Source organism: Talpa occidentalis, unplaced genomic scaffold, assembly GCF_014898055.3.
Source record: "Talpa occidentalis isolate TD23 unplaced genomic scaffold, MPIMG_talOcc4v2.1 talOcc4.8, whole genome shotgun sequence".
Taxonomy (NCBI): Eukaryota; Metazoa; Chordata; class Mammalia; order Eulipotyphla; family Talpidae; genus Talpa; species Talpa occidentalis.
In genome coordinates, this window is record NW_023605194.1 from 41,753,187 (window position 1) to 41,778,633 (window position 25,447).

At 37.2% G+C, this 25,447-nt stretch overlaps 1 protein-coding gene across 3 annotated transcripts; it reads left to right on the plus strand.

The window, feature by feature from the left end:
• The first annotated feature begins 1,955 nt into the window (after positions 1-1,955).
• ANXA7 (annexin A7) lies at positions 1,956-24,255 on the plus strand. Of its 3 annotated transcripts, none has more exons than XM_037496296.1 (13): positions 1,956-2,034; positions 7,633-7,687; positions 8,819-9,023; positions 9,945-10,055; positions 10,668-10,732; positions 15,138-15,240; positions 15,439-15,533; positions 18,638-18,751; positions 19,015-19,185; positions 19,920-20,090; positions 20,170-20,245; positions 21,586-21,698; positions 23,843-24,255. In XM_037496296.1, the coding sequence occupies exons 2-13, from the start codon at positions 7,634-7,636 to the stop codon at positions 23,963-23,965; spliced, it is 1,401 nt and encodes a 466-aa protein (XP_037352193.1). In that variant the 5' UTR covers positions 1,956-2,034; position 7,633; the 3' UTR covers positions 23,966-24,255. The 3 variants fall into 3 exon arrangements, with proteins under 3 accessions (XP_037352193.1, XP_037352194.1, XP_037352195.1); XM_037496297.2 differs by lacking the exon at positions 1,956-2,034 and adding an exon at positions 2,153-2,385; XM_037496298.2 differs by lacking the exon at positions 1,956-2,034 and adding an exon at positions 2,430-2,452.
• Positions 24,256-25,447: the final 1,192 nt, after the last annotated feature.

Here is a 25,447-nt window from a genome sequence, read left to right on the forward strand (position 1 = left end):
TTGAACACTGGGCTGCGAAGCTGCCTGCAGCCTCTGCAGCGCAGGTTCCATCCCTGGCCCCCCGCGAGGGTCCCACATAGCGCAACAGACCTCTCCCGAGCCAGCTGCTCCCCTCAGCAGTGTATTTCATCAGTCTGCCTGTTCTGTTCCCCGCTCTGGCTCTGGTGAATTCTCTCACCCTCCCACGCTTCTGACTGTACCCAGTGCTTGTATAAATAAATAAATAAATCTTTTAAATAAAACAGCTTAGAAAATATCTTCAAGTTAGATAGTTAAGGCAGAGGGAGAAAGGGTTGTGAATGAGATCACTACCGTTAGTAGAATAGAGTGAAGGGGAGTGAGAACAGGCCTCTTAAGGAATGCTTGAATTTGTGAGACCTTAGGGGCCAGAAAGGCCAGTTATTTGCCAAGCAGACCAGCAGATCACAGACTGTAGAAGCTGGGGAATGAATGGTGGGTAGTCAGTGCTAATGTTTTGTTTGAATATGGCAGTGTCCTTCCTCAGGTACCTTCCACTTTAATCCTATTTAGGGCCCTGTATAGTTTGCTTTTCCCATTTGAAATTTTAATTCACTTTATACCACCCCCAGGAGGAATCTTTGGGTAAAAAAAACAGGTTGATGGTTCTTAAATTTTAGTATGCATTAGAACTACCAGAAGGATTTGTTACAACAGGTTGCTGTGTTCCACTCCTAGAGTTTGATTCTGTAAGGTGAAATTCAAGAATTTGCATTTCTAATAAGCTTCTAGATATTGCTGCTGCTGGTCTGGGTGTTATAGGACAGGGAGAGGGGCAGCCCAAACCCCGCAAACCTGCCTATTCTAAATGGGTTCTGCCATCCGCCGCATCAACACAAAACATAGGAGACTTTAATGGGAAGGAACTTTAATAAAACTAGGAAATACAGGAAAGGCAAAGAATTTAGTTTTTAAATGAAGCACCCAAAGTTACCCGTCCCCTCGTGGGTAAAAGTCCATCCAAATGGGATTGGCCCAGAGCAAGGCCCCAAAGCCTGCCACAAGTCTAAAGCATCTTCCAGTGGGGACCCACAGAAAATGGTCAGAAACAACCAGACAAGCCCAGAAGGAAAAGAGCAAAATCAATATCAAGATAAAAGCTGCCATTGTTACCTCCCCACGTGTCTCACCCACATCTGTGTCACCCAGTCCACGACCAAGACAAGCGCAGTTTCTTCACAAGCCAGTTTCCTGGCTCCATCCTGCTTCCTTCCTCAGTCTCTTCTGCAGCTTCTCTTCCAGCTCAGCTCCACCCTCCCTTGGGTGGGGCAGGAAACCTCCCCCTTTCCTGGGGACCACCCTGTTACATGGGGACCAAACATTGAGACCAATGAAAAAAATTAGCTGACTGATTTTTGCTGTGAGATATCATTTCTTAAGTTTAAGATATTGGTGAGGGTCCTCAAATGTTTAATGGTAATATGTGTGCCAGATACAAGGGCTCTAGTGCGTGCGGGGGAATCCAGAATCACCTAACAACTTCCTTTTGGAGTGGTATGAATGCCTTTCACGGGGAGCTAATAAAACACACAGGCCTTGAAGTCTTTACAAGACAGAGGAAGCAAGGCATATTTGAGGCGGAGGTTGCAACTGGCCTTCCAGACTCATCCCTCCTCTGTCTCCCGCCACTGAAGGGGGTCCGGGATCCCTCAGAAACCCAGCAACTTCCTAAGTAACTTGAGGGAGCCCAAAAGGGTGTTGGGAAGGGCCCTTGGGACCTAGAAATGTTATCAAACTGGCTGGTCCACGAAGGGTGCGTCTTTACCCGCAACAGGAAGTTGGGCGCGGCGGGGCGGAGGGGGAATGGCGGCGGGGGGAGCCCCAGGCCGGGTCCTGCAGGCCGCGGGGACAGGCCCTGCCAGGTGCCGCCCGGGCCTGCCCCGGGGGCGTTCCCAGCGCTGTGGTGAAGCTTAACGGGCTCGGGCGGTGGCCCCAGCGCCCCGCCCTCCCGGCGCCCTCCCCTCGCTCCATCTTGCCGGCAACTGGGTTGGGCAGTGACGCTGCTCCCGCGGTCAGGTGAGGAGCGGCGCCCCCTACCCTTCCCACCCGCGTCCCCCAGCGTTACCTCGCCCCGCCGGCTCCGAGGCCCGCCGTCGGGGACTTGGGATGCCCTCTGTGTCCCCGCGACTGGGGGCGGCAGAGCGGCCTGCGGGCCTCCCTGGAGCGGATGACTCGGTGTGCGCTTCTCGGCCCCCGGGTAGTGTACGGGAGCTTTCGGGCAGAGGAACTCCGGCGTGGAATTGGGGAGCCCGCGGCTGGCGGGTTGGCATGGGGGAGTGGAAAGACAGGAAACGGTGGTCGTCAGTACCCTCTACCTGTTGGGCGTTCGGAGATCTGAGGGAGCCGTGACGCCCCGCCTGCAGCCAGGTGAACCTCTGGTGGGGGAGCTGGAGCCAGAAGATGGCCTTGCTTAAGCGACCTCAAGGAAGACCGGGTAGGGAGCTAAGTCTGGTGACTAGACTTTCCGGTGACACAGCAAATTTATGGAAACTTGGGGAAATTTGTACTGTGCTTAGTGAACCGTGGGATAGAATGCATAGCCACACTGCACACCGGCTGAGGTTTATAATTCTTGGAAACTATTCTAGGAGACTGCATCCCAGATTTGATTACTATTCCCTGAACAGCTGCAAAGGTGTGCTGTTATCAGCCCATCCTGTGCAAACACTGTACAGAGGGACATGGCAGATGTCCACCCTAAAGTGACAAAAGGGAGAAGTCTTTTTCAGCTGCCTTTAAACTCGGTAATTTCTGCCAGCTGATGAGCAGCTGATGTGATGAAGTAAGCTATCTTAATTAGATAATGAGTGTAATGCGTGATCTCAGGCAGGGAAGGCGTCTCTGGCATTAGGTAGGTAGAAAAGATCATTTTGGCTACTGCAAACTCAACCTCCCTTTCAGTCCTCACCATGGTGGCTATCAGGGCCATGTGGAGGCTAGCCATGCCTCCAGTTCTTTATCCTAGGGCCCTTGTTGACTGATTTAAATGGTCCTTCCCTACCAAAAGGCAGGTTTTGGAAAATTATAGTAACTGCTGTAGGCCCTCTTCAGTCAACTGTCCTGCTTCTTATTTGCTTCCTAAATTTGCAACAACTGCCTCTTGTGTTCCTGGGCTTCATGCCATCTATGGGACTCCATAGTGAGACCCACCCCTTTTTGTAGGTGACTCACTGGGTGGAGATGGTTTGGAGAACCAAGAATGATTTTCTAATCTTTTAAAAGTAATTGCTAACAGAATGTTTAAAGGAAAATTAAAGCTCTGGTTCACATAGAGTCTTATGCCTTGAGTACAGTTGAGTGATTTATTGAGTCACCCTGAGTTTTGTTTAGCTTTTTATAAAATACTTTTTAAAATCTATTATTTTGAGTAGATGATACATGCAAAATTCCAGAAGGGCTAAAGGTATGTAGAAAAGTAGGTCTCATTATTCCCCTGTCACCTCCCTTGGGGCAGTCAATGTTTTCTACTTTTTGGAGTGTACTTTCAGGAATATTCTCTACATATAGAAGAAATAACTATATTTTACACTAAGATAACTAAATTTTACACAAACTATATATTTTTTTGCCCAGTAATATGCATTATTTATTTATTTTATTTTTTACATAATTGTTCATTTTTAAACAATATTTGCTTTCCCCCACCCCCTCAGGTGTAGTCCCCATAGAATTTCCTTCACCAATGCACCTGTGCACCATCACCTCAGTCCCCTGTGCTCTTCCCTCCCTCCCTTTGATCCCTCTCCTGCCTTCTCCCCTGCAATATGTCTCTGATTTGTAATTGTGTTTTTACTTTGTGGTGTTTTGTACTATTGTTTTTTTTTACACTGATGTCTTATTTGGTTCCCCTACATTCCTGCTATAAGTGAAACCATTCGGTATTTTTCTTGTTCCTTCTGGCTTATTTCACTGAGCATAATTCCTTCTAGTTCCATCCATGTTGCTGCAAATGGCATGAACATGTCTTTTTTGATTGCTGAATAATATTCCACTGTGTATATATGCCACATCTTCTTGATCCAGTCATCTATTTTTGGGCATTTGGGTTGTTTCCAGGTTTTGCCTATTGTAAATAGTGCTGCAGTAAACATAGGTGTACAGGTGTTCTTTTGTGTCCTTTGGGTAGATCCCTAGGAGTGGAATTCCCGGGTCATATGGTAGCTCCATTTTTAGTAGACTGAGGATACTCCAGACAGCTTTCCATTCTATACTAACGATATTTTACACTAAGGTTGAAAGTTATCTATGCACTCTTTCCTTCCCTCATCCCCTCACCCCCACTTAATATAACTTAGAGTTGGTTTCATATGAGTAAAAAACAGCTGTTCACTTTTAATAGGTGCATGATACTTCATTGCATGACTACCATAATGTAGCTCATCTGTTCCTTATGAGGGACTTCTGATTATTTTTAATCTTTTTCTATTACAAATAGTGGTGTAAATAGCCTTGTACATACATTATTTTGCATTTGTGGAACATTTTTCAGAATGTATCCAAGTTTACTTTCTTAAAGTTGCTTTTTCACCTCATATGCGAAAGGCTTTCTTTTCATTCTGTTTTGAAATGTTATTGACATAATTCTTCTAGGTTCTTAAACATAATAAATCATAGCTAAAAAATGTAGAAATAGGACTTTATCACTGAAACAGTTCCTGAGTGTTAGGAATTTAAATTGCTTATGTAGTGTATAACTACATGTTGCCTTTAAAATTATTTCTCTCATAAATTATTTTCAGATTATTTTCTGTTTTGATCCTGACCTCTTTTGCCCTTGATCTTTCTGACTGTTCTGAGATGCTGTTGACCCTACTTTACTTCTTAAACCAACCAGGCTTGGTGAAGAAGATAGCAACAAACAATTTAGTAACCTGTTCCTGTTTTTACATCCAGGCCTTTGGATCCCAAGTGACTATTTTAGAACTGCCTGGATCAGTTTTCTAATTATCTTTATTACATAACTTACAACTTTGACTCAATATGTGTCCATTCATTCTTAGGTTTTTATCTTTGTCCTGTGCTTTTGCCATAAGGGACACTAATAAATTCATTGTCTTATGTTCCTGTGCTGTATACTCAAAAGGCAAATTATTTCCTTCCCACCCCTATCTTTTTATCAACGCCTAGGACAGTGCATATTGTATAATGAACTTTCATGAATGTTGAACTGGATCTGTTTGGGGTCTTGATATAAAGTAAATACAGATCATTTGCCATCATATTGGGAAAAGAGCCAAAAGCAGCAAATTAGATGGTAACACCAGAAATGCCAAAATATTCTGGTATAAAAGTATGTATCACAGACCAACAGCAGCCACATCACCTGGAAGCTTAGTTAGAAATGCAGCCTCTTAAGCCCCATCTCAGATCTGCTGAATCAGAGTCTGCATTTTAACAAGATTCCTTTGCGATTCACAGTTACACTACAGATTTATCTAATACATTGTTCAAAGAAGGGAGAGGGAAGATTTGAGCTGGCTAAGTCAGGAGAGGTGAATGAGCCAAGGCTTAAGGGCCAAGCAGTCGGTTAATGATAACAGTGACTTAAGCAAAGGCATGTTGGGAGTGGTTCAAGTGGTAGAGGTTTCGCATTAAGGTTCGGTGTTGGTAAGAGATAAATTGAATAGATGAATTGGAGCCAGTGCTAAGGAGACCTGTCAGGCTGATGAATTTTCATTTGATACTCTAGTAGTAGCCAGTGAGTTAATTTGGACCTGAAGAGCAACAGGCTGAAAAAGCAGCATTTTATAAGTGTTCATCTGGTAATGTTGCCCAGGAAAGCTGAAAGCGTGAGAGTATAAACAAGATGTAAATGGAGAAGTAATTTTAGTCAAATGAGCGCCAGTGATGAAAGCATGGTCTGAGGATATTATAAGGAGAGTAGAAATGACAAGAAAAATAGAGGCATTTCAAAGGAAGGAAGAATAGAAAAATATTGCATTACTTGCTCCACTGAAGTAATTGGTAATTTAAGTATGGTACTACTGATAGATAAGGGATATTATCTAGTAGAGAATGATGAATATTTAATTCCACACCACCACTGAAAGCTTCCTAATTTACTTCTATCTTAATTTGCCCTTTCTCATCCTGTTTTGGTCGTAGTCCATTTTACAATTATATCCCACCATTTTCTTTGCACATGACATTGTTTAAATTCCTTGTGTGTGTCTGCCTCCTTTTAAAGCCTAGTTTAAACCTTTGATAGTTTATTTACTCTCCAGTCTTTGTATAGCATGTTATGGTAGATGTAAATAATTATTGATATTTATTGATGTATTTGCTAGATAATTACATTTCACCATGAACAGTTTTTTAAGTTTGATCATGCTAAGAAAAGGTTTTCTTTTGATTTTTTTTCTCTATTTATTTGCATTTGTTTTACTATTTGTAGTGCTTTCTTCATAGGTACAATATTATTAAATGGCTATGGTTTAAAAGAGTCCTGGTACTTTTATAGGTAAAAAAATGAAATATGAGTAAAAAGTTGTGGGGGTTTGCTTTAAGAGATTCTAGGAAGGGTAGTGATTGGAATACAAATGATAAATAGATTTGTCTATGAATTGGTAATTGCTGAAACTGAACATAAAGAAAACATGGACACAGTTATATTAGGTTGAGCCATAGATGTTTTTATATAAAAACAGCTGAATTTCAGTAGTGCTATGTAGTTCTAATTCTATTCTCTCTACTTTTAAATGTTTGATTTTTCTGTTAAATAAACAATTACAAAATAAAATATTTAAAAGATAATTGGAAATTTTAAGACTAGCACATTGATGGTATGGTTATAGTTTGAAAATATCCCTGTAATTTTTTAAAAGTACATATGTTTTTAGAGATATATACTGAAGTACATATTAGTTTAAGTCATAGAAAAATATCTGGGATTTGCTTCAGAATAATGTAGTAGTGTGTTAGGGAGTGAATGAGAATATTGAAAAAACAAGATTGGCCATGATTTGCTAATTATTGCACCTGAGTGATGAGTACTTAGCATTTTTATACTGTTATCTTTATTTTTTAATAAGTTTGAAATTTTCCATAATTAAAAATTAAATAATAAAAAATTAAAGAAAGCTAGGCTTTAATCCAGATATGTAGGACTACAGACTGTTAACTTTTAACTGTTAAACCATTGTTTCCAGTGGTGTAGTTATATCATGTAAGGTGATTTCTGTGGAACTAGAAAGTATTTGTTTTAATATTTATATATTCATTTTAATGTTATCTTCTCCTGGTGAAAAAAACCTAAGTTTTCCATTTATGGAAGTGATAAAAAACATACTTTTAAAATAGATTTAAGTGAAAAATTAATTGACTTAAATTATTTCATAAATAATAGGACTAGTAGTATTCAGATGTGATAGAAAGTATGTGATATGAAGAGAATGAAGTTGGAACATTTACTGTTCTGTGCGGATTCCTTTGGTACAAATGGTGAAATGAAGCATTATAAACTTTGCTTATATCTTTAATGTCTACATTTGAATGCCTGCCAGACTCTTTTGAAATGAGTATATAAATATTTTATATAAATTCCTATGACAATCTACATCTTCAAAGGCCTTAACCCTTATAAAAAATTACAGAGGACATTTTTTATTGTTACAGAATGTCATACCCAGGCTATCCTCCCACAGGCTACCCACCTTTCCCTGGATATCCTGTAAGTATTGCCATTTATAATACTGAAATAGCTCATGTCCTTGGAGCAGGTGATAGGGGTGGAAGTGTGGGAGGAGGCTTTGTTTCATGTAATCTTTCAGATTCCCAGGCTCCTGCCATGTTTTGGTTCTGCCATCTTCCAGGGCCTTGGAGATCTCCAGTGCATCCTCTGCTTCCAGCTAGCATATGAAGGAAAAGAAAAGACAAAGTATAGAGGATTGGGCAGGAGGTTTTTAGGGGCCAGGTTGGAAGTGGTATACATTGCTTCTGTCTACACTCATTTACCACATGGTTTCAGTATTCTGTCATGTGGTCCTACTTAACTGCTAGGGGGTCTGTGAAATTAGTCTAGCTTTTTGGCCCTGGGAGAAAGTCTTTAGTGAACATATAACAATCTCTGCCACACATTGATATTATCTGAACTGAAATCTGATATGTCACACCCATGTGTGACTCAGGTTGTCTTTTTATTTCCCCACTCCTATGCAACAGGTCTGGGTGTGTTTGCAAGAGAGTCATGAATTTCTCTCTTTAAGGTGGAGAGGGGGTTCTTTCTCATATTTCTGGGTACCAAGAAAATGAAGGAACTGATGAAATTTGTTAGTTGTTCCTGAAGCCTTATGGTTTGGAAAGAGCCTTATTCTTACTTCCAAATAGAGAAAAAAATCCCTCTTGCCTGACACAGATAGGATTAAATGTAACTGATTCTGACAAACAAGTGTCCTGACAAACAAGTGTACTATAAATGAATGTAAGATAAATGAAGACTTCTAATGGAACTTTTTTTTTTTTTAAAGATTTATTTATACAAGCACTGGGTACAGTCAGAAGCGCAGGGGGGTGAGAGAATTCAGAGACAGAACGGGGAACAGAACAGGCAGACTGACGAAGTACACTGCAAGGGGAGCAGCGGGTGGCAGGAGAGGTCTGCGCACCATGTGGGACCCTCATCCAGGGGCCAGGGATGGAACCAGCGCTGCAGAGGCTGCGGGCAGCTTCGCAACCCTAATGGAACTTTTAAAATGCAAATGAATAAGCTAGAGTTTACCAGTTATCTTGGTTTGTTCCCTTTATTAGATGGGTCGTATTTCTATATGATGATATTCACTTGAAAATTATTCTGCTTTTTCAGCCTGCTGGTCAGGAGTCATCTTTTCCCCCTCCTGGTCAGTATCCTTATCCTACTGGCTTTCCCCCAATGGGAGGTGGAGCCTACCCACCAGCACCAAGTAGTGGCTACCCTGGAGCTGGAGGCTACCCTGCCCCTGGAGGTTATCCAGCTCCTGGAGGCTATCCTGGTGCTCCACAGTCAGGGGGAGCCCCATCCTATCCTGGAGGTAAGTTATGGGTTGTTAAATATATGATGATTTGGGATTGCTGTAGCGCTTTTCCTTTCATTTTTTTACCCTCTTCTTTCCTACCTCTTTTATATGAGGTCAGAGTCACTCTTAATCTCTTATCTTAGACAGTCAAAACCTAGCTAGCAGCACCACTCCTTCTGCCCACCTCTGCCTATGTAGGTACTTCTTTTCACCAACTCTCTCCTCTGCAGGGCAGCAGCCTACCCTGCCTGCCCGTGACCTGTACCATGCCGGGACTTCTCCTCCCTGACCTCCCTCAGCGGAGGCAGCTCTCTTCAAGGCTGCCCGCCTGCAATCATGCAGGCCTCCTTTAGCAAACCTGTTCCTTTCGGGGCAGCTCTTCCTGCCTACTTGTCTCTATGCAAGTGTCTTTTATTTTTCCGTTCCTTCCCCTAATAAACCTGCCCTTTAAATTAAAAAAAATAAATAAAAACCTAGCTAGCCAGAAAGAGGGATGAAGTTTCTAGGGGGTATGAAATCAAGGAACAGGCTCAAAAATTCTGTTGTTAAAGGAATTAGAATAAGTTTCATGGTAATTAAGGGTTAATATATTGATAATCCATATTAATTAATATGCTTTAATTAATTAATATGGTTTGCCTGATTATTTGTAATCCTGATTAAGATACTTTAATTAACTTAACTATAACCTTTAGGATAGCTTTGTCCAAAGGTAAAAGAAAACATGGAACTTTTGTAAGTTATCAAGGAAGATCAATGAAGTAAATTTTTTTAAATTTTTTGATGTGGAAGGAGTTTGTGAGAAGTAGAATTTAGAAGAAAAGGAATTATTGGTAGTACATTACTAGCACTTTTTTCCCACTGTTAATAATAAATATTTTTCTAAAGTTTTCTCTTCATTCATGAAACTGTCACCATATTTCTTCTTTTCTCTAGTTCCCGCAGGCCAAGGGTTTGGAGCCCCACCCAGTGGTGCAGGCTATCCTGGCTATCCACAGCCACCTTCACAGTCTTATGGTGGTGGCCCAGCACAGGTCCCACTACCTGGTAGGTGCCCACTATCCAGAGAAAAACAATAACATGATATTTTGAAAATTTTAACTGCCATTGAGAGCACTTAGTTTATGTTTGGGGTAGTCTTCAGTAAATGTTTATGCTTCTGTAAATAATTTTAAATATATGGCTTCATGAAATGTATTCATTTGATTAGAAAGATTTTAATTAGTAAGATGGAGATAAGGAGCCACTTTTTCAATTAAAAATTGTCCCAAAGCCAAAAACAAAACCTACAGGAACTTCTCTGACCACTCACTACAAACGAAACCCTCAGAATTATGCTCTGACATCCTTTCCAAGTGGAATCAGAATTTAATCTGGTTCAAATTTCTTTTAAAAAATATTATTTATAGGAAATTATATAGGACATGGAATATTTTTGAAAGTTCTTGTAACTGAAGTTAGTTTTAGATTCACTAAATTATGATATTAAAAAATTATCCCAGTATAAAGAAAAATATGAGACAAAAACAAAATTATCCTAGTGAATAATATAGTGTGCATCTTCTCATATGTTTCCCTATTCATAATAATTAATCCTGTTTTGAAAAAATAAATCATGTAAGAGCTGTTTGCTGTGTGTGTGTTATTTTTAACATGTAGGTGGCTTTCCTGGAGGACAGATGCCTTCTCAGTACCCTGGAGGACAAGCTCCTTACCCCAGTCAGGTAATTTTGTTCCTACCTTTTAAATTTAGCCTGAGTGACTGGTTGATGTCGGAAAAGACACCATGATTTTGCTAACATTAGAGGTTTCCATGAAGCAGAGGAGATGACCTGTAGTAGACACTTAAGGCTCTAATCAACTTCATGCTCTTTTGTCCATCTGCTTTACTAGTGTCCTAATAACTTTGATAAGCCAAGCATAACTCTGATAAGACAAGAAGAGTCCCTTCTTACTGGCGATGATATTCATAACTTTTTCATAGATTATCGTGGGCTCTTAGCCTTATTTTAGTTCTTTTTCCTCTTCCCTTCTTAGTAGTTACAACTAAACTTGGGTAACTGGATAATTGGTATTTCTGCAATGTTTCATGAGGTGTGGTTTTGTTTCCATTTTTACTTTCATAACTTTCTACTCTTTTTTCAGACTGATACAGAATCCTTTTCCTCCTATCCTGTTTTCTCTCCTGTTTCTTTGGATTATAACAGTGAAGTGAGTAAAATTTTCTAATGTTCACTAATCACTAGGTACTATCTATGTACCTTCATTTGTTTCTGGTTTCTTGTGTATTTGTCTTTCACTACTTCCTTGAGGGCTCACTGTATCTGTCTTATGTCCCTCTTGTTCTTGGCTGGATATTAAGCATGGTAACCCATTAATGTCTGTTGAAATGATTTCTTTCAAATATCAAATCTTTGTCCCATCTCTGTATGCCTTATTTTAATATTGGTTTATTCTTTAATTGTCTTATTAATTCTTTTATATCCGCTGCAAGTTTCTAGCAACATAAGCAATAAACTTTTATCTTGATTTTCTCATTTATTTTCTTACTGTCTATTCATAAGTGGCATTTTTAAACCTTTTTTTAAGGCTGGGTGGGAGAGGAATTATAACAGTGGAAGTGAACACTTTAGACATTTACTGGCTTCCTTTCCTGATTTGAAGAATTTGAGCTCAGCAAGATTAAGAAATTTGTCCAGGGCCTCACAACTAGTCAAAGGCAAAGCTGAGACTAGATCCTAGGTATTCTGACTCCCAGAACAGTGGCCTCTCTGTTACATAGTGCTCCTTTGCTGCCATAGTAATGGTAATCCTACAAAGCATATAATAAATTGTTTTCAGTCCTTTTTAATTGTATAAATAAAAAAATTATATATTGCATATCTGTAGCTGTTTTAATAATTTGTTGTGAGAGAACTTTTATTTTAATTAAACAATTTTAGAAACATCATCTTATGACTGAATATAAAATACTTCTAAACATTAAGCAGTAAAGGTAAAACACATGCAAACAACTTATTTTATGTAACAATTACCACCTTAAGATAGAACTGAAACAGTAGGAGGAAATTAATAGAGTGGTAGATTTTGAAAGCACTTTCAGATGGAAGTGGAATAGATTCCACCTTGTGAGGGGGGAGCTTTGTCACTGAAACGCCACTGGCAAAGGTTGCTTGATATGTGTGCATTTTTGTGTGTAGGAAGATATAAGGAAAATTTCTGACTTGAGTGGGCAGTTGGGCCAGTGATATCTCCTGATTGACCTGACTCTAATAATTCTATGGCATTTTCTAACCAGGAAGGTTGGGATCAAATGGGTATAAAAGGGTGGAACTTTGAGCAGCAGATAGTTTGGGCTTTCCTGTGCTGAGAAATTTCCCCTAGTTAAAAATTTTGACCTCAAGAATAGAGACCCTGGTTTCTTTTAATGCATATAATGCCTGGAGGATGTGTTTATGATGAATAGTCACATCAAACTTAGACTTTCTACAAAGAATAAAACAAAATCAGTTTTCTCTACAGATGGAGAAAGACAATGACAGAAAATGAGAATCATCAAACAATATATTAAGAGGGTTAATTTCTCATATTTGTCTGTCCTACTTAGGACTATCAAAGGAAACTTTCTTAGTTTCTTGATAGTTAAGCCTCATGTAAAGGTAACACATTCAGAATGTTAAATACAAGTAGAATAATTGCAGTTTTCTCTTAAAACCATTATGTAAATATTTCTTCTTAGGTTTCTGCTAACATTTCTACCTTAGAATCTAGTGAAGGGTCGTTGTTAAGGTTTATTGGTAGAAGAAAATATAGGAGTATAGATGAATGAAAGGAATTATTGACTATAAAAAATGCTTGCTGTAAGAAGGTCCTGTCCCCTTCTCCCCATTTACTTTGTCCCTACAAATGTTGGCATATTGCTGTAATCACACTGATCAGTTCCAGTTGCCTAAAAAGCAATTGAATCATGTAGTATTTTGAAATAATGTTGATTGCATGTTTAAGTGATATCTTAAACATGGATTAGATTAAAAATTTGTGACATGAATGGACCTTGAGGGGATTATGCTAACCAGAGATAAGTCAGGAAGAAAAAGACAATTATTGTATGATTTCACCCATGTGGAATATAAAGAAGCAAAGCAAATGAATAAACAAAACAAATCCTTAGATTCTGACAACAGAATGGTGGTTACTAGAGGGGAAGAGAATAGGAGTGGAACAGGTGGGGTATTCATTGGTTGGTGGTGGATGGTGACTAGACATTTTGGTGTTAGGCCTGGTGCGATATATACAGTTGCTGAGGTGAAAAACTGTACACCTGAAACATATACAATGTTGCAAACCAATATTGCCTGAAAATGTATATGTATGTTAGAAATAATAGATATATAAAATAGGTGATGAAAATATGTCAAACATATTTTTAAAAATAAAAAATTTTTAAATTTTTAAATATTGTGAGATATCATTCCATCCCTCTTAAGTCCTGCTTTGAATATTTTAAGAAAGTGATTGAGGGCCTCCCCTGGTGGCGCAGGCGGTTGAGCGCCGTGCTGTGAAGCTGTCCACAGCCTCTGCAGCATTGGTTTGTTCCTGGCTAGCCAGCCGGCCGGCAAGGGTCCCACACTGTGCAGCAGACTTCTCCTGTCACGCCTGCTGCTCCCCTCAGTAGTGTACTTCGGTTGTCTGCCTGTTCTGTTACCCACTCTGTCTCTGGTGAATCCTCTCACCCTCCCGCGCATCTGGCCTGTACGCTGGTTCTTGTATAGATAAATAAAAAATCTTAAAAAAAAAAAAAAGTAAGTGATTGAGTTGTTTTATAGCTTTGTGTTTCTTAATTTAACTTAAATTTTGAAATAATTTTTAAAGTTACAAAAATTGTACCAAAAATTCCTGCATACCATTTGTTGATATTCTCTTAAGTGTTAACTTCTTATGTAAACAGAAAACACACAAAGGTGAAAATCAGGATATAACAGTGATATAATACTATTACCTAGCCTTAATGCCTTATTCAAACTTATCCATTGTCTCTATAATGTACTTTTCTGCTTCAGGATCAAATCAAATGAAACATTTATTGTCATAGCTCTTAAGTATCTCTTAATATGAAACAATTCCTCAGTTTTTACTACTCATGACCTTGACACTTTTGAAGAGTACTAAGTTATTTTGTAGCATATATAGGGTTTAATCTGGTATTTCCTCATGATTACATTTATGTTGTGCTATTTTAATAGGAATACCAGAGAAATGATGTGTTCCCTATTGTTGGTTTATTCCATTAATGGTGATAATTGGTTTTGATCATTTGTTTAAAATGGTGTCAATCAAGTTTTCTGCTACAATGTTACAAACCAATGTTACAAACTTGGTTTCCATCATACATCTGCACACTAATTTTGGCATCTATTTGATGATTCTTGCCTGAAACCATTATTGCTGTCATAGTAGGCTTATGGCATTTAAAAAAAAATTATTCCATTGTATTTTAAATATATTTCATGACTAATAATCAGAGCCAATAGAGAAAATGAAGAGATATTACCAGAATATATTGCTTAATCAAAAACTTTGGCAAATCATATACTGCTTCACTAAAACCATTATAATATTCTTCTAACTTTAAATCAAACACTGCTTTTCCTCTCACACTCTCCAGAAATCAACTCTTTTTTACCCCTTCTATTCTACCAAGGAGGAGATGAAGGTTTACGAAGATTGTGACTAATTTTACAAGCTTGACTTTCTTGTCTTCTGGAAGTTTGATGTATGGCTGTTTACTGGGTGGAGAGGGATAGGTCTTTCCTGCCTGTTCCAGAATATGCCCTAATAATAAAACCCTTGTCTTAAAGCCCAAACACTGGCCTCCTTGTCTAAGACTGGGGAAATCTTAAATTGTCAGCTTTCAGCAGAGAATGCTGACTTGCATTTTCTTTTTTTTTATATACATCTTTTATTAAATAAGTTAAACATTTTCTCAATTTTTTCCAGTTTTATTGAAATATAATTGACATATAACATTGTGTTAGTTTTAGATGAATAACATGAAGAATTGATATGTGTGTATGTTGCAAAATGATTACCACAATAATCATGATTTGATTTTATGCCTCTTGTTCTCAGCCTGCTGCAATGACTCAGGGAACTCAAGGTACGATCAGACCAGCTACCAACTTCGATGCCATGAGAGATGCAGAAATTCTTCGTAAAGCAATGAAGGGCTTTGGTAAGGAAAACAGCTTCTATTATAATAAGTTCAATGATTGAATCTAAATTAAAAATAAACATTATGTCATAATCCAAGTTTGTATGTCAACTTAGTACACATACCTCAGTTTAATCTGGCACTAAGCATCTTGCAATCACCCTCAAGGAGCATTCCGCACAGGCTTCATCCTTACTTAAACATGTGTGATTCTTCCAGGGACAGATGAGCAGGCAATTGTGGATGTTGTGGCCAACCGTTCCAATGATCAAAGGCAAAAAATTAAAGCAGCTTTTAAGACCATGTATGGCAAGGTATGTTTATTTATATTTCTTTTCAGGGGTGAGTTTGAACAGTGACCTGTAGATTCAAAATTCATGTCAAGTTGAATATTATATTTTTATAAAGTGTCAGTGGTACAAAGTAGAGACAGCTATACTTCAGCTACTCCAAAAGTGGTATCTTTATTATTCTCTGAAAAGCTTTTCTAATTCTTCAGTAGTCCTTGAGCTCACAGTTGTACTTTATCTATTTGTCTAGTATGTGATAGGTGTTCAGAAGAAAGTCGAATATAATCACAATTATGATAAATAGCTTAATTCTCAATCTTCTGCTCCATATAATGGAATTCAAGGACTTACTATATATCTTCTGCTTTTTCTTGGTCTTTGGCATCATCTTCCACTTCCCTTCCTCTTTTGTAAACATATCCTATATTATAATTACACAGAACTTGTTGTTCCCTGTACATTATTGTCTTGGATACTTCTGTCCTTTGTTCATGTTGTTCTCTTGGCTTGGAACACCTTTTCATCCCTTTCTGCGTGGCGAACAAATTCTCCAGAATGTGGCTTAAGTCTGCTACTCTGGAATTTCTTGCATTGTTCTGGACAGAATTTAGCTGCTTCTTCCACTGTGGTCCCATACCACTTTGTAAAACATCTGCTATCGCTAATCTTGCTGACTGTCCTCCAAAATTGTCCTTTAGAGTAAATCATGTCTTATCTTTGAATTTATAGCACCAAGTTCAGGAACATGAACAAATAGCTGCTTAATAAATATTTGTTGAATGGATGATCAGTGACTAAATCCAGCAAGATTCTGTGTCTAAAAAATACAATTGCTTCTCAGATATAAAGGAAAAATGTAAAGGTAGCTTTGGTTTGCCATTTAGATGGGAATCATAAAAATTTCCTAATGTCCTCTAGATTCACTTTACTCTTCTTAAAGTGGGAGTATAGGTCCATCACTTGTACCTCCCTTGCCTGTTTTTCTCTGCCTTTCCCTCTCTGCCTAGCCCAGATCCACCTTAGACTTTATGACTGATTGAGTGACATAAACTCTGCATTTCTGTGGGGTTCAGCTTCCCATTCCTCTCAAAAAAAGTTTTCAATATTGTGAATTTTTTTAGTTCTTCTGTTCTGGTTCTTATATTCTGTTCTATTTTGACTGTCTTAATTTTCTCATCTATTGCTTTAGAATTAAAACTAAATTCACTGCCTTTTTCCTTCCACAACTCTTTTCTATTGACTTACATTAATTAGTAAAAATGCTATTTTTCTAGCCTGCCATGTAGTCTTATTTGATTCCACATTCTTCTTCGTCAGTTAGTCAGTGACTATTTATTCAATGCCTACTGTTCCAGGAACTGCTTTGTCCTAGCAATTTGTTATTTACTATATCTTATTGATCTACTCTGTAAAAGGGCACTTTAAAAATGTTTTTCTATCTCCTTTTATTCATTCCATTTCCTTTCCTACCACTCAAGTTCAAGCCTCAATTACTTCTTTCCTAAATATTCCAATAGCTTAAATTTGTTCTCATCTATAGCTTCCTTGTCTTCATGCATCAGTACCATTTTCTTGTTTTAAGTTTCCAATGGCTCCTCCCAGCATTAGAATTAAAACCACATTCTTTAGCTTGACAGTGAAGGCAATAACCTCAGCATAGTTACAACTTTGTTTTACTAGTCTGTGAAAACATTCACCTCTACAGCCCATGCATTAATCAGGATGCAATAATAAATGTGTAGCATTTATTTATTTTTTTTTAGGTTAACTTTAAAAATTGTTGTTGCATACTATATACAAAACTAGTTTATGCCACATGAACAGAACATCCAAATTTGGTTTTGATATTTTCCTTCTTTGTATTTAGTTGTATAGTATTTCCAAATTCAAAATGAGAAGTTCTTTTGTGTAAAAACCATCTAAGCAATAAATGTTAATATTTTTAAATTGGCACATTGTTGGTAAAAAGAAAGAGCAAGTTGGTAATCTTGTAATTCCATTGAACACATTTTGCTAATTCTTGCCTGTATACTAGTGATTCTGAACCTTAGCTTAGCATCATAATCTTTTAAACTTAAAAGGGATGCAAATTTTGTGTATTTGTTCTTAATATCAATGTTTTGCTTTTTTTTAAAGAGAAATTCCACAGATGAGTTTAATGCATAGCTGCCCACCACTTTTCTGTCTCTTGTTTGTGTTCTTTCTTGCCTGAAATATGTTTTTCCTCTTTCCTACTGATTTTTATATACTCTTCCAAATCAGGACTAAAAATTTTCTCTGAGTTCTCTAGCCTAATTTAGCTTTTTCTGTTTTAATTTCTGTTATTTATTTCTATAGTACTAAGTCATCCAATGCTAGAGTACAGGTTGCCTTATCTCTTTTTAGATGTTTTTATTTCTTTCTTTTTAATTCTTTAAATTGAGGTAACATCAGGATCCCCCCATCAGGTATTGCGACTGTAGTACACCCATTGCCAAGTAACCCATAGCCCACCCCCATAGTCCATTGTGATTCCTTTCTTTTTTGTTCTTAACCTCTCCCCACTCTGGATGCTTCAGTTCTATAGTCAGCTTTCAAGAGTTAGTTTTTAAGCTTGTTTTTATCTGACCCTTAGCTTTATCTGGTTTTTCTATATTTCACATATTAGTGACACCCTATGGTATTTTTCTTTCTCTTTCTGACTTATTTCACTTAGCATTATCCCTTCCAGATGTTTATCTTTCTAAATAAGAACAAAATAATGATGCTGTTCTTTTCTCATACAAAAGAACAGTTTCTTACATTCATATCTGTTTATCATTTTACCAGTTTGAATTATGCTTCACTTCATGTATCTCTTGTCTTTGCTTCTGGTAGGTGGTGAAACTAAAGAAAGAATTTATTAAGTGATAATACTGATCACTTAATATTAGGAATTGATAAATTGAATAAAATGCATCTGCTTGAGAATAACTTTTTACATTTACTTATTTCTTAGTATATAATGGTTTATATGTTATAAACCATGGTATATATATGTTAGGTTTTCGTAAAGCAATTCAATTTCATTTTTCCATGTTTTCCTTAAAAAATTAAGCAACAAAAATTTGGAGAACACATGTATTTATTTTATATTGGTAATTGAACAGGATTTAATCAGTGATCTCAAATCAGAATTAACTGGAAATATGGAAGAGTTAATCCTTGCCCTATTCATGCCACCTACGTATTATGATGCCTGGAGTTTACGGAATGCAATGAAGGTACTACATATTGTTTACTTTGAATATTTTATTTTATTTGAAATGTAAAGCCTCACAAATTATAGCAGTTTTGAATTTATGCTAATAGTAAATCAGCACATTATTTCATATTATCTGAATATATAGAGCTTTTCATTTTACCATTTTGCCAATTTTCATTTTACCAAGTCAAAGAAATATAAGATGGAATAATAAGATTTAATTAATTTTTAGATATTTTTGTTTTTCTTTTTTTATAATTCTCCCTTTTTCATTTCACATAGGGAGTAGGAACTCAGGAACGTGTATTGATTGAAATTTTGTGCACAAGAACAAATCAGGAAATCCGAGAAATTGTCAGATGTTATCAATCAGAATTTGGACGGGACCTTGAAAAGGACATTAGGTCAGATACATCAGGACATTTTGAACGTTTACTTGTATCCATGTGCCAGGTGAGTATAATATGAATGTTTGTGTATTGGTGGAAGGAACATTCTTTACTAACTATGGCCAAAGAATATTCTTTATTCCTTTTAATCTTTAGTTCCCTTGGAATCTTGCCATCTTTAAGAGGGACAACACAGAATCCATTATACAGATTTCTTTATAGTCACTACTGAAAATTTATTTCTGTAGATCTGGCATTTGTAATGAATAGGGAATGAACCTCTTTCAGGTTATATGGAATCAGAAATCAACTTGAGACTTTGTATCTTCAGATGGGATGGATCTGTGCTTGTTTTTTAAGATTTATTTTTATTTTATTTATTTATACAAGAACTGGGGTATAGGCCAGAGGTACGCGGGGTGAGAGGATTCACCAGAGACAGAGTGGGGAACAGAACAGGTGGATCCACTTAAATACACTGCTGTGGGGAGCAGCGGTTGAAACAGGAGAGATCTGCTGCACCCCGTGGGTTAGCTCCCTGGCTGGGGAGCAGAAGAACTTAAAAGATATTTCATTTTAACATAACCTCATTAAACCAGGATCATATATTATAAAACCCATGATCATATACTTTATATGAATTATACTAGTTTCTTTGGAAATGAAAGATATGCATGACAAAATGTATGCATTAATCCTTAATGAATTATACTTTTAAATCCAAAAGTGACTACTTTGGAAAAAAATTTTAATAGAACTTGTATCACTCCTTCCAATTTCTGCCTTCCTCATTTGCAGGGAAATCGTGATGAGAACCAGAATGTCAACCACCAGTTGGCTCAGGAAGATGCTCAGCGTCTGTACCAAGCTGGTGAAGGGAAACTAGGAACAGATGAATCTTGCTTTAATATGATCCTTGCAACAAGAAGTTTTCCTCAGTTAAAAGCTACCATGGAGGCTTATTCCAGGGTATGAACTTTTCTTTTGAAGATTTAACTTACGTTTTGAGGTATGAAGGTATTTAACCCCCTACACTTTTTGTTTGCAGGCAGCTAATCGAGATTTGTTAGGCAGTATTGGCCGTGAGTTTTCTGGAAATGTTGAAAGCGGTTTGAAGACCATATGTAAGATACTTTTGTGTTTTACTTTATTTGTTTGTAAATGAGTGAGGCTTTGAATAGTTGTTTCCAATAAGTGATGATTATTAATATAGCCTCCTTGGAATCTACTGAGGCAAAGACTGAGTAAATCCTGTATTTTTATGTGTAATTTTCTTTGACTGGTTAACAGCATGAGCAAACAGGGTTGTTTTGGAATTTTTGGTCTTTATTCTATATGCCTTTCTTTTTTTTTTTTTTTAAAGATTTATTTATTTATGCATACAAGAATGGAGTACAGGCCAGAAGTGTGGGGGTTGGGGGTGAGAGGACCCACCAGAGACAGAGTGGGGAATAGAACAGGCAGATTGACCGAAGTACACTGCTGAGGGGAGCAGTGGGTGAGTCAGGACAGGTCTGCTGCACCATGTGGGTTGCTCCCTGGCCGGCCGGGGATCGATCCCATGCTGTGGTGGCTGTGGACAGCTTCATTGGTTGCGTCTTAACCCCTTGCGCCACCAGGGAGGCCCTATATGCCTTTCTTAAGAACTTTCTTAAGAACTATACAATAAGTTGAAGTATTTCCATTTAGCTGAATGAAAAAACCCTAAGGAACTCTTGTTTCCTGCTACAGAAAGCATGATTTGCAGCCCCTCAAAAGCACTTTTAAAGTACTCAGCTCAGTGAAAAACTTCTCTTTTTGAAATTAAAAACCCTATTTCAGCTGTCCAATGAAATAAAAATTTCATTTTCATGGAGAATATATAACTGAGTATTAATAGCACAATGGTAATCAAATTGAATGTCTCACAAATATAGTTATTGTAGCTAAAGTAATAATGTACTGTTAGTACATCTCTACCATCTGCAGGAAGAGGCTTTATTAATTTTCCTAAGAGAAACATGTTAGATTTCTGAGTACTGTCCTCAAATCTTTGCTCAAATATGTTTTTATTTTTAAATTGGGATGTATCTCATCTTCCACTCAATCATATGATGTATTTGACTTTTAGAGTTCAGACTTTTGTTATTCTCTTGAAGGAAAATATCAGCAGGCATATGGATTTTCTTAGCTGAAGGGGAAAAAAATGTAGAGAAGCTAATTTACTGTATCTTTTGGGAGAGAATTGAGATTTATTGGCCAGAAGGGAATCTTCTAGAATTAAAGAATGCTTTATGACACAGCTAAAAAGAAAGATGGATGCTGAGAAAAATCAAGAGGGGAAACATCTTCAACTCACCTCAGAGTTCTGGGATGGCTACATAGAAAATGAGCAGAGACAGGCTAAAAGTAACAAATGAAACTGGAGTAGAATGTGTTTGTCAAGTCATAATAACTCCATGTCTGAAACATCTCTAAATTGCAGTGCAGTGTGCCCTGAACCGCTCTGCTTTCTTCGCTGAGAGGCTCTACTATTCTATGAAAGGTGCTGGCACAGATGACTCCACCCTGGTCAGGATTGTGGTCACTCGAAGTGAGGTGGGACTTTCTCTTTTTCTCTAATCGTACTGGTCTTTGCACATTGATTCCTTAAAAGTGCCTCAGTTTGGTTGTCAGGCCCTCAGGAATGATGTTAAGAAAGAGCTTTCTTTTCATTTTTTTTTTTTTAAAGATTTATGGGGTATAGGCAGAGGTGCAGGGGTGAGAGTTCACCAAAGACAGAGTGGAGAGCTGAACAAGTGGATCTACTGAAATACACTCCTGAAAGAAGTTGAGACAGGAGAGGTCTGCTGTGCCATGTGGGTTAGTTTTCCCCGGGGTTTGAACTCATGCCGCAGTGACTGGCAATAGCTTGATAATGCTGAGACTTTAACCCCTGTGCCACTAGGAAGGCCCAGAAAAAAAACTTCCTTTTTATCATGCTGGTAGAAGTTGTGTAAAACAATGTTCATTTTTCTCAGGTCTCTCATGAGTGAGACTTGCTTTAGTGAAAAGGACAACACTGTACTTCAGTAAAGCCAATGCCAAGAGATTTTCTTACTTGAGGTGATCTGAGGAGTATGACAAGTCAGAAGATGTATGTTTTGGTTTTCATATTGCTTATGTAAAAAATTATACGAAAGACCTACACAGATTAATCCTGTTGAGATCACCAAATTCTAGCTACTAGACCACCAAGGAGCCTGATTAATCCTGTTGCATATAAAAGTTCTTAAAATTGAGCACACATTGTTAATTATAAAAATTTTTTAAAATTCATCTTTACCTTGCCACCTAAATATAGCTTCATGTATTTTCCTTTCTTTGACTTTGTCTATTTATTGGATATTTTTAAATAAAAGAAAACATACACAAGATAAATCATTTTTTAAAAGGTAAGCAGAATGTGGTGTTTAAAAAACTTCTCATGTATTTGTTCTTAAGCATAAATTTTCTAAGCAGATCGTTTAAAAAATTGTAATAAAATATATATAACAAAGTTTTTCATTTAAATCATTCTTAAATGTGCAGTTTGGTGACATTAAGTACATTCATATTGCTGTACAACCATCACCACAAGAACTTTTCACCTTGCAAAACTGCCAAGTCCATGCTTATTACAGTAATTCACCATTCTCCTTCTTCCCCACACTCTGGCAACCACCTTTCTACTTTCTGCCTCTATCTATCAGACTATGCTAAGTGCTTCGTGTAAGTGGAATCATTCAGTACTTTCCTTTTGTGGCTGACTTCTTTCACATATAACATCTTCAAGTTTTCATCCATGTTGTTGCATGTGTCATTATGTACTTTTAAGGATAAATCCATTTTATGTATATACCACCTTTTGTTTATCCATTTACCCATCAACAAACACTTGGGTTGCTTCTAGCTTTAACTTTTATGAATAATGAGACTATGAATATGGTTATACATTATCTATCTGAGGCCATGCTTTCACTTTTTATGTGTATACCTGGCAGTGTAATTATTGTATCATATAATTAAAAAAAATTTTTTTTGAAGAATCACCATAACGTTTTTCACAGTAGTTGGACATTTTTATATGCCCACCAGCAGTGCACAAGGATTCCAAATTCTCCACATCCTTGTCAACACATGTTACCTGCTGTGCTTTGAATAATAGCAGTTCTATCAAATGGTTTTTAAATGACAAATGTTTTTGGAAAAATAGATGAAACTAGGAGCTTCCCTGGTGGCGTGAGGGGTTAAGCACAGCACTGTGAAGCTATCCACAGTCACTGCAGCACGAGTTTGATCTCCAGCCAGGGAGGTGGCCAATATGGCGCAGCAGACCTCTCCTGTCTCGCCCGCTGCTCCCCTCAGCAGTGTATTTCAGCACATCTGCCTGTTCTGCTCCCTACTCTGTCTCTGGTGAATCCTCTCACCTACTGTATCTCTGCCCTGCACCCCAGTTCTTGCATGCATAAATAAATAAATCTTTGAAAAAAAAGATGAAACTAGTACCACCTTTACTCACTATTTCTATGAAATAATGAACAGATCTTTATCAGGTGATGCTGGCACTGGTATGAATGCCAGCTTATAAAAGTTAGTCATTTGATATTGTTTCCTTCTGCTTTGATTATAATTAGGATCTTTTCACTATTAAAAAATAATTCTAATAAATACGTTTTCTTTCGACATTTTTTTCTAACAATAAAAATATCTCTCGCACACAGATTGATCTTGTACAGATAAAACAATTGTTCAATCATATGTATCAGAAGACACTGGGCACAATGATTGCAAGTGACACAAGTGGAGATTATCGAAAGCTGCTTCTGGCCATTGTGGGCCAGTAGGAGAGAATGTTAAAGTGAATGAAGCTATCCTTCAAAGCATTCACTGACCTGCATGCAGCAATATCAGCCATCGCCTAACCAAAGAGCTTTTTACTAAGGACTGTGTCAGGGTATTGTGCTTGGTTTGCACAGGTGGTTATTGCCTTAATTCCAATGTTATTTGTCCTCTATATACTATCAATGTAAAGCCATATCCCAACATAGTAATAATGTAATGTTTGTAAAACATAATTCTCATTGCTTTCATTCTATTCAGGATACCAAATTGAATAAAAATCACACCAATCTCTAATCCTGTGTAATAATGTTGAATTTTGAAAAATGTTGCTAAAAACTCTGCCTTCCAGACCCCTACTAGGTCCATTGGGCAGTTATATTCAGTAGTATGTCAAAACTGTGTTACTTAAAAAAATTGTTTTTTTGATCTAAGTAATTTGCATCTTATTTACATAAATTTATATTTTATATCCATAAACACTAAATTACCACATAGAAAATTAATATTGCCTATAAAAACTTTAAAAAAGGGATTAGCTGTATCAATTATAATTCAGTGAACATATTTATGTGTAAGTACTAAGGCATATACAAAGTGAATTAGATACAACCTTACTCTTAGAGACGTAGGTACAGTTGTAATATGAGGCAAAAGCAAGATACAGGAATAGAAGGATAATGAACCATGTTAGATGTAATTATTTTTTTAACATTTCATAAAAAGGTTTAGTTTTTATCCGTTTTGAAGAAATAACAATGCTGGAATTTACTGAAACAGAGTATAGGGTATTAAAAGACAAGAACAATGTAGTTTTAAACTTAAGAATTGTGATTTAATTCATACACGATTCATGCTTTTAAAGTATACATTTCAGTGGTTTTTAGCATATTCATGTATTTGTGCAACTATCACCACAATTTAACATTCTAATCACCCGAAAAGAAATCTTATATCCATTAGCAGTCACTCCTATAATATGTGGTCCATTGTGTCTTGCTTCTTTTAATTACCCCACTCTCCTAAAGGTTCACCTCTGTTATAACATACCTCAGTATTTCATTGTGTTTTATGGCTGAAAAATCCAATGTGTGGATATACATTCTGTCCTCTCATGAATTAATGAACATTTTGTTTTTCACCTTCTGGCTATTATGATGAATAATGCTGCTATGAACATTCATGTAAAAGATTTTGTATGGATACATGTTTCTTAGTAATAGAACTGGGAGTGTAACTGCTGAATCATATAGTTTATTTATGTTCAACTTTTTGAGGATCTGCCAGCTGTTTTCCAAAGCAGTTAGACCATTTTACAATCCTACCAGAATGCATCAGCCTTCTAGTTCCTCCTCATTCTCACCAACACTATCATTGTCTCTTATGACAATTCTAGTGGATGTAGAGATATCTCATTATGGTTTTGATTTGCATTTCCCTAATGACTAACGAACAATTTTCTTGCACTTATTGGCCATTTGCATATC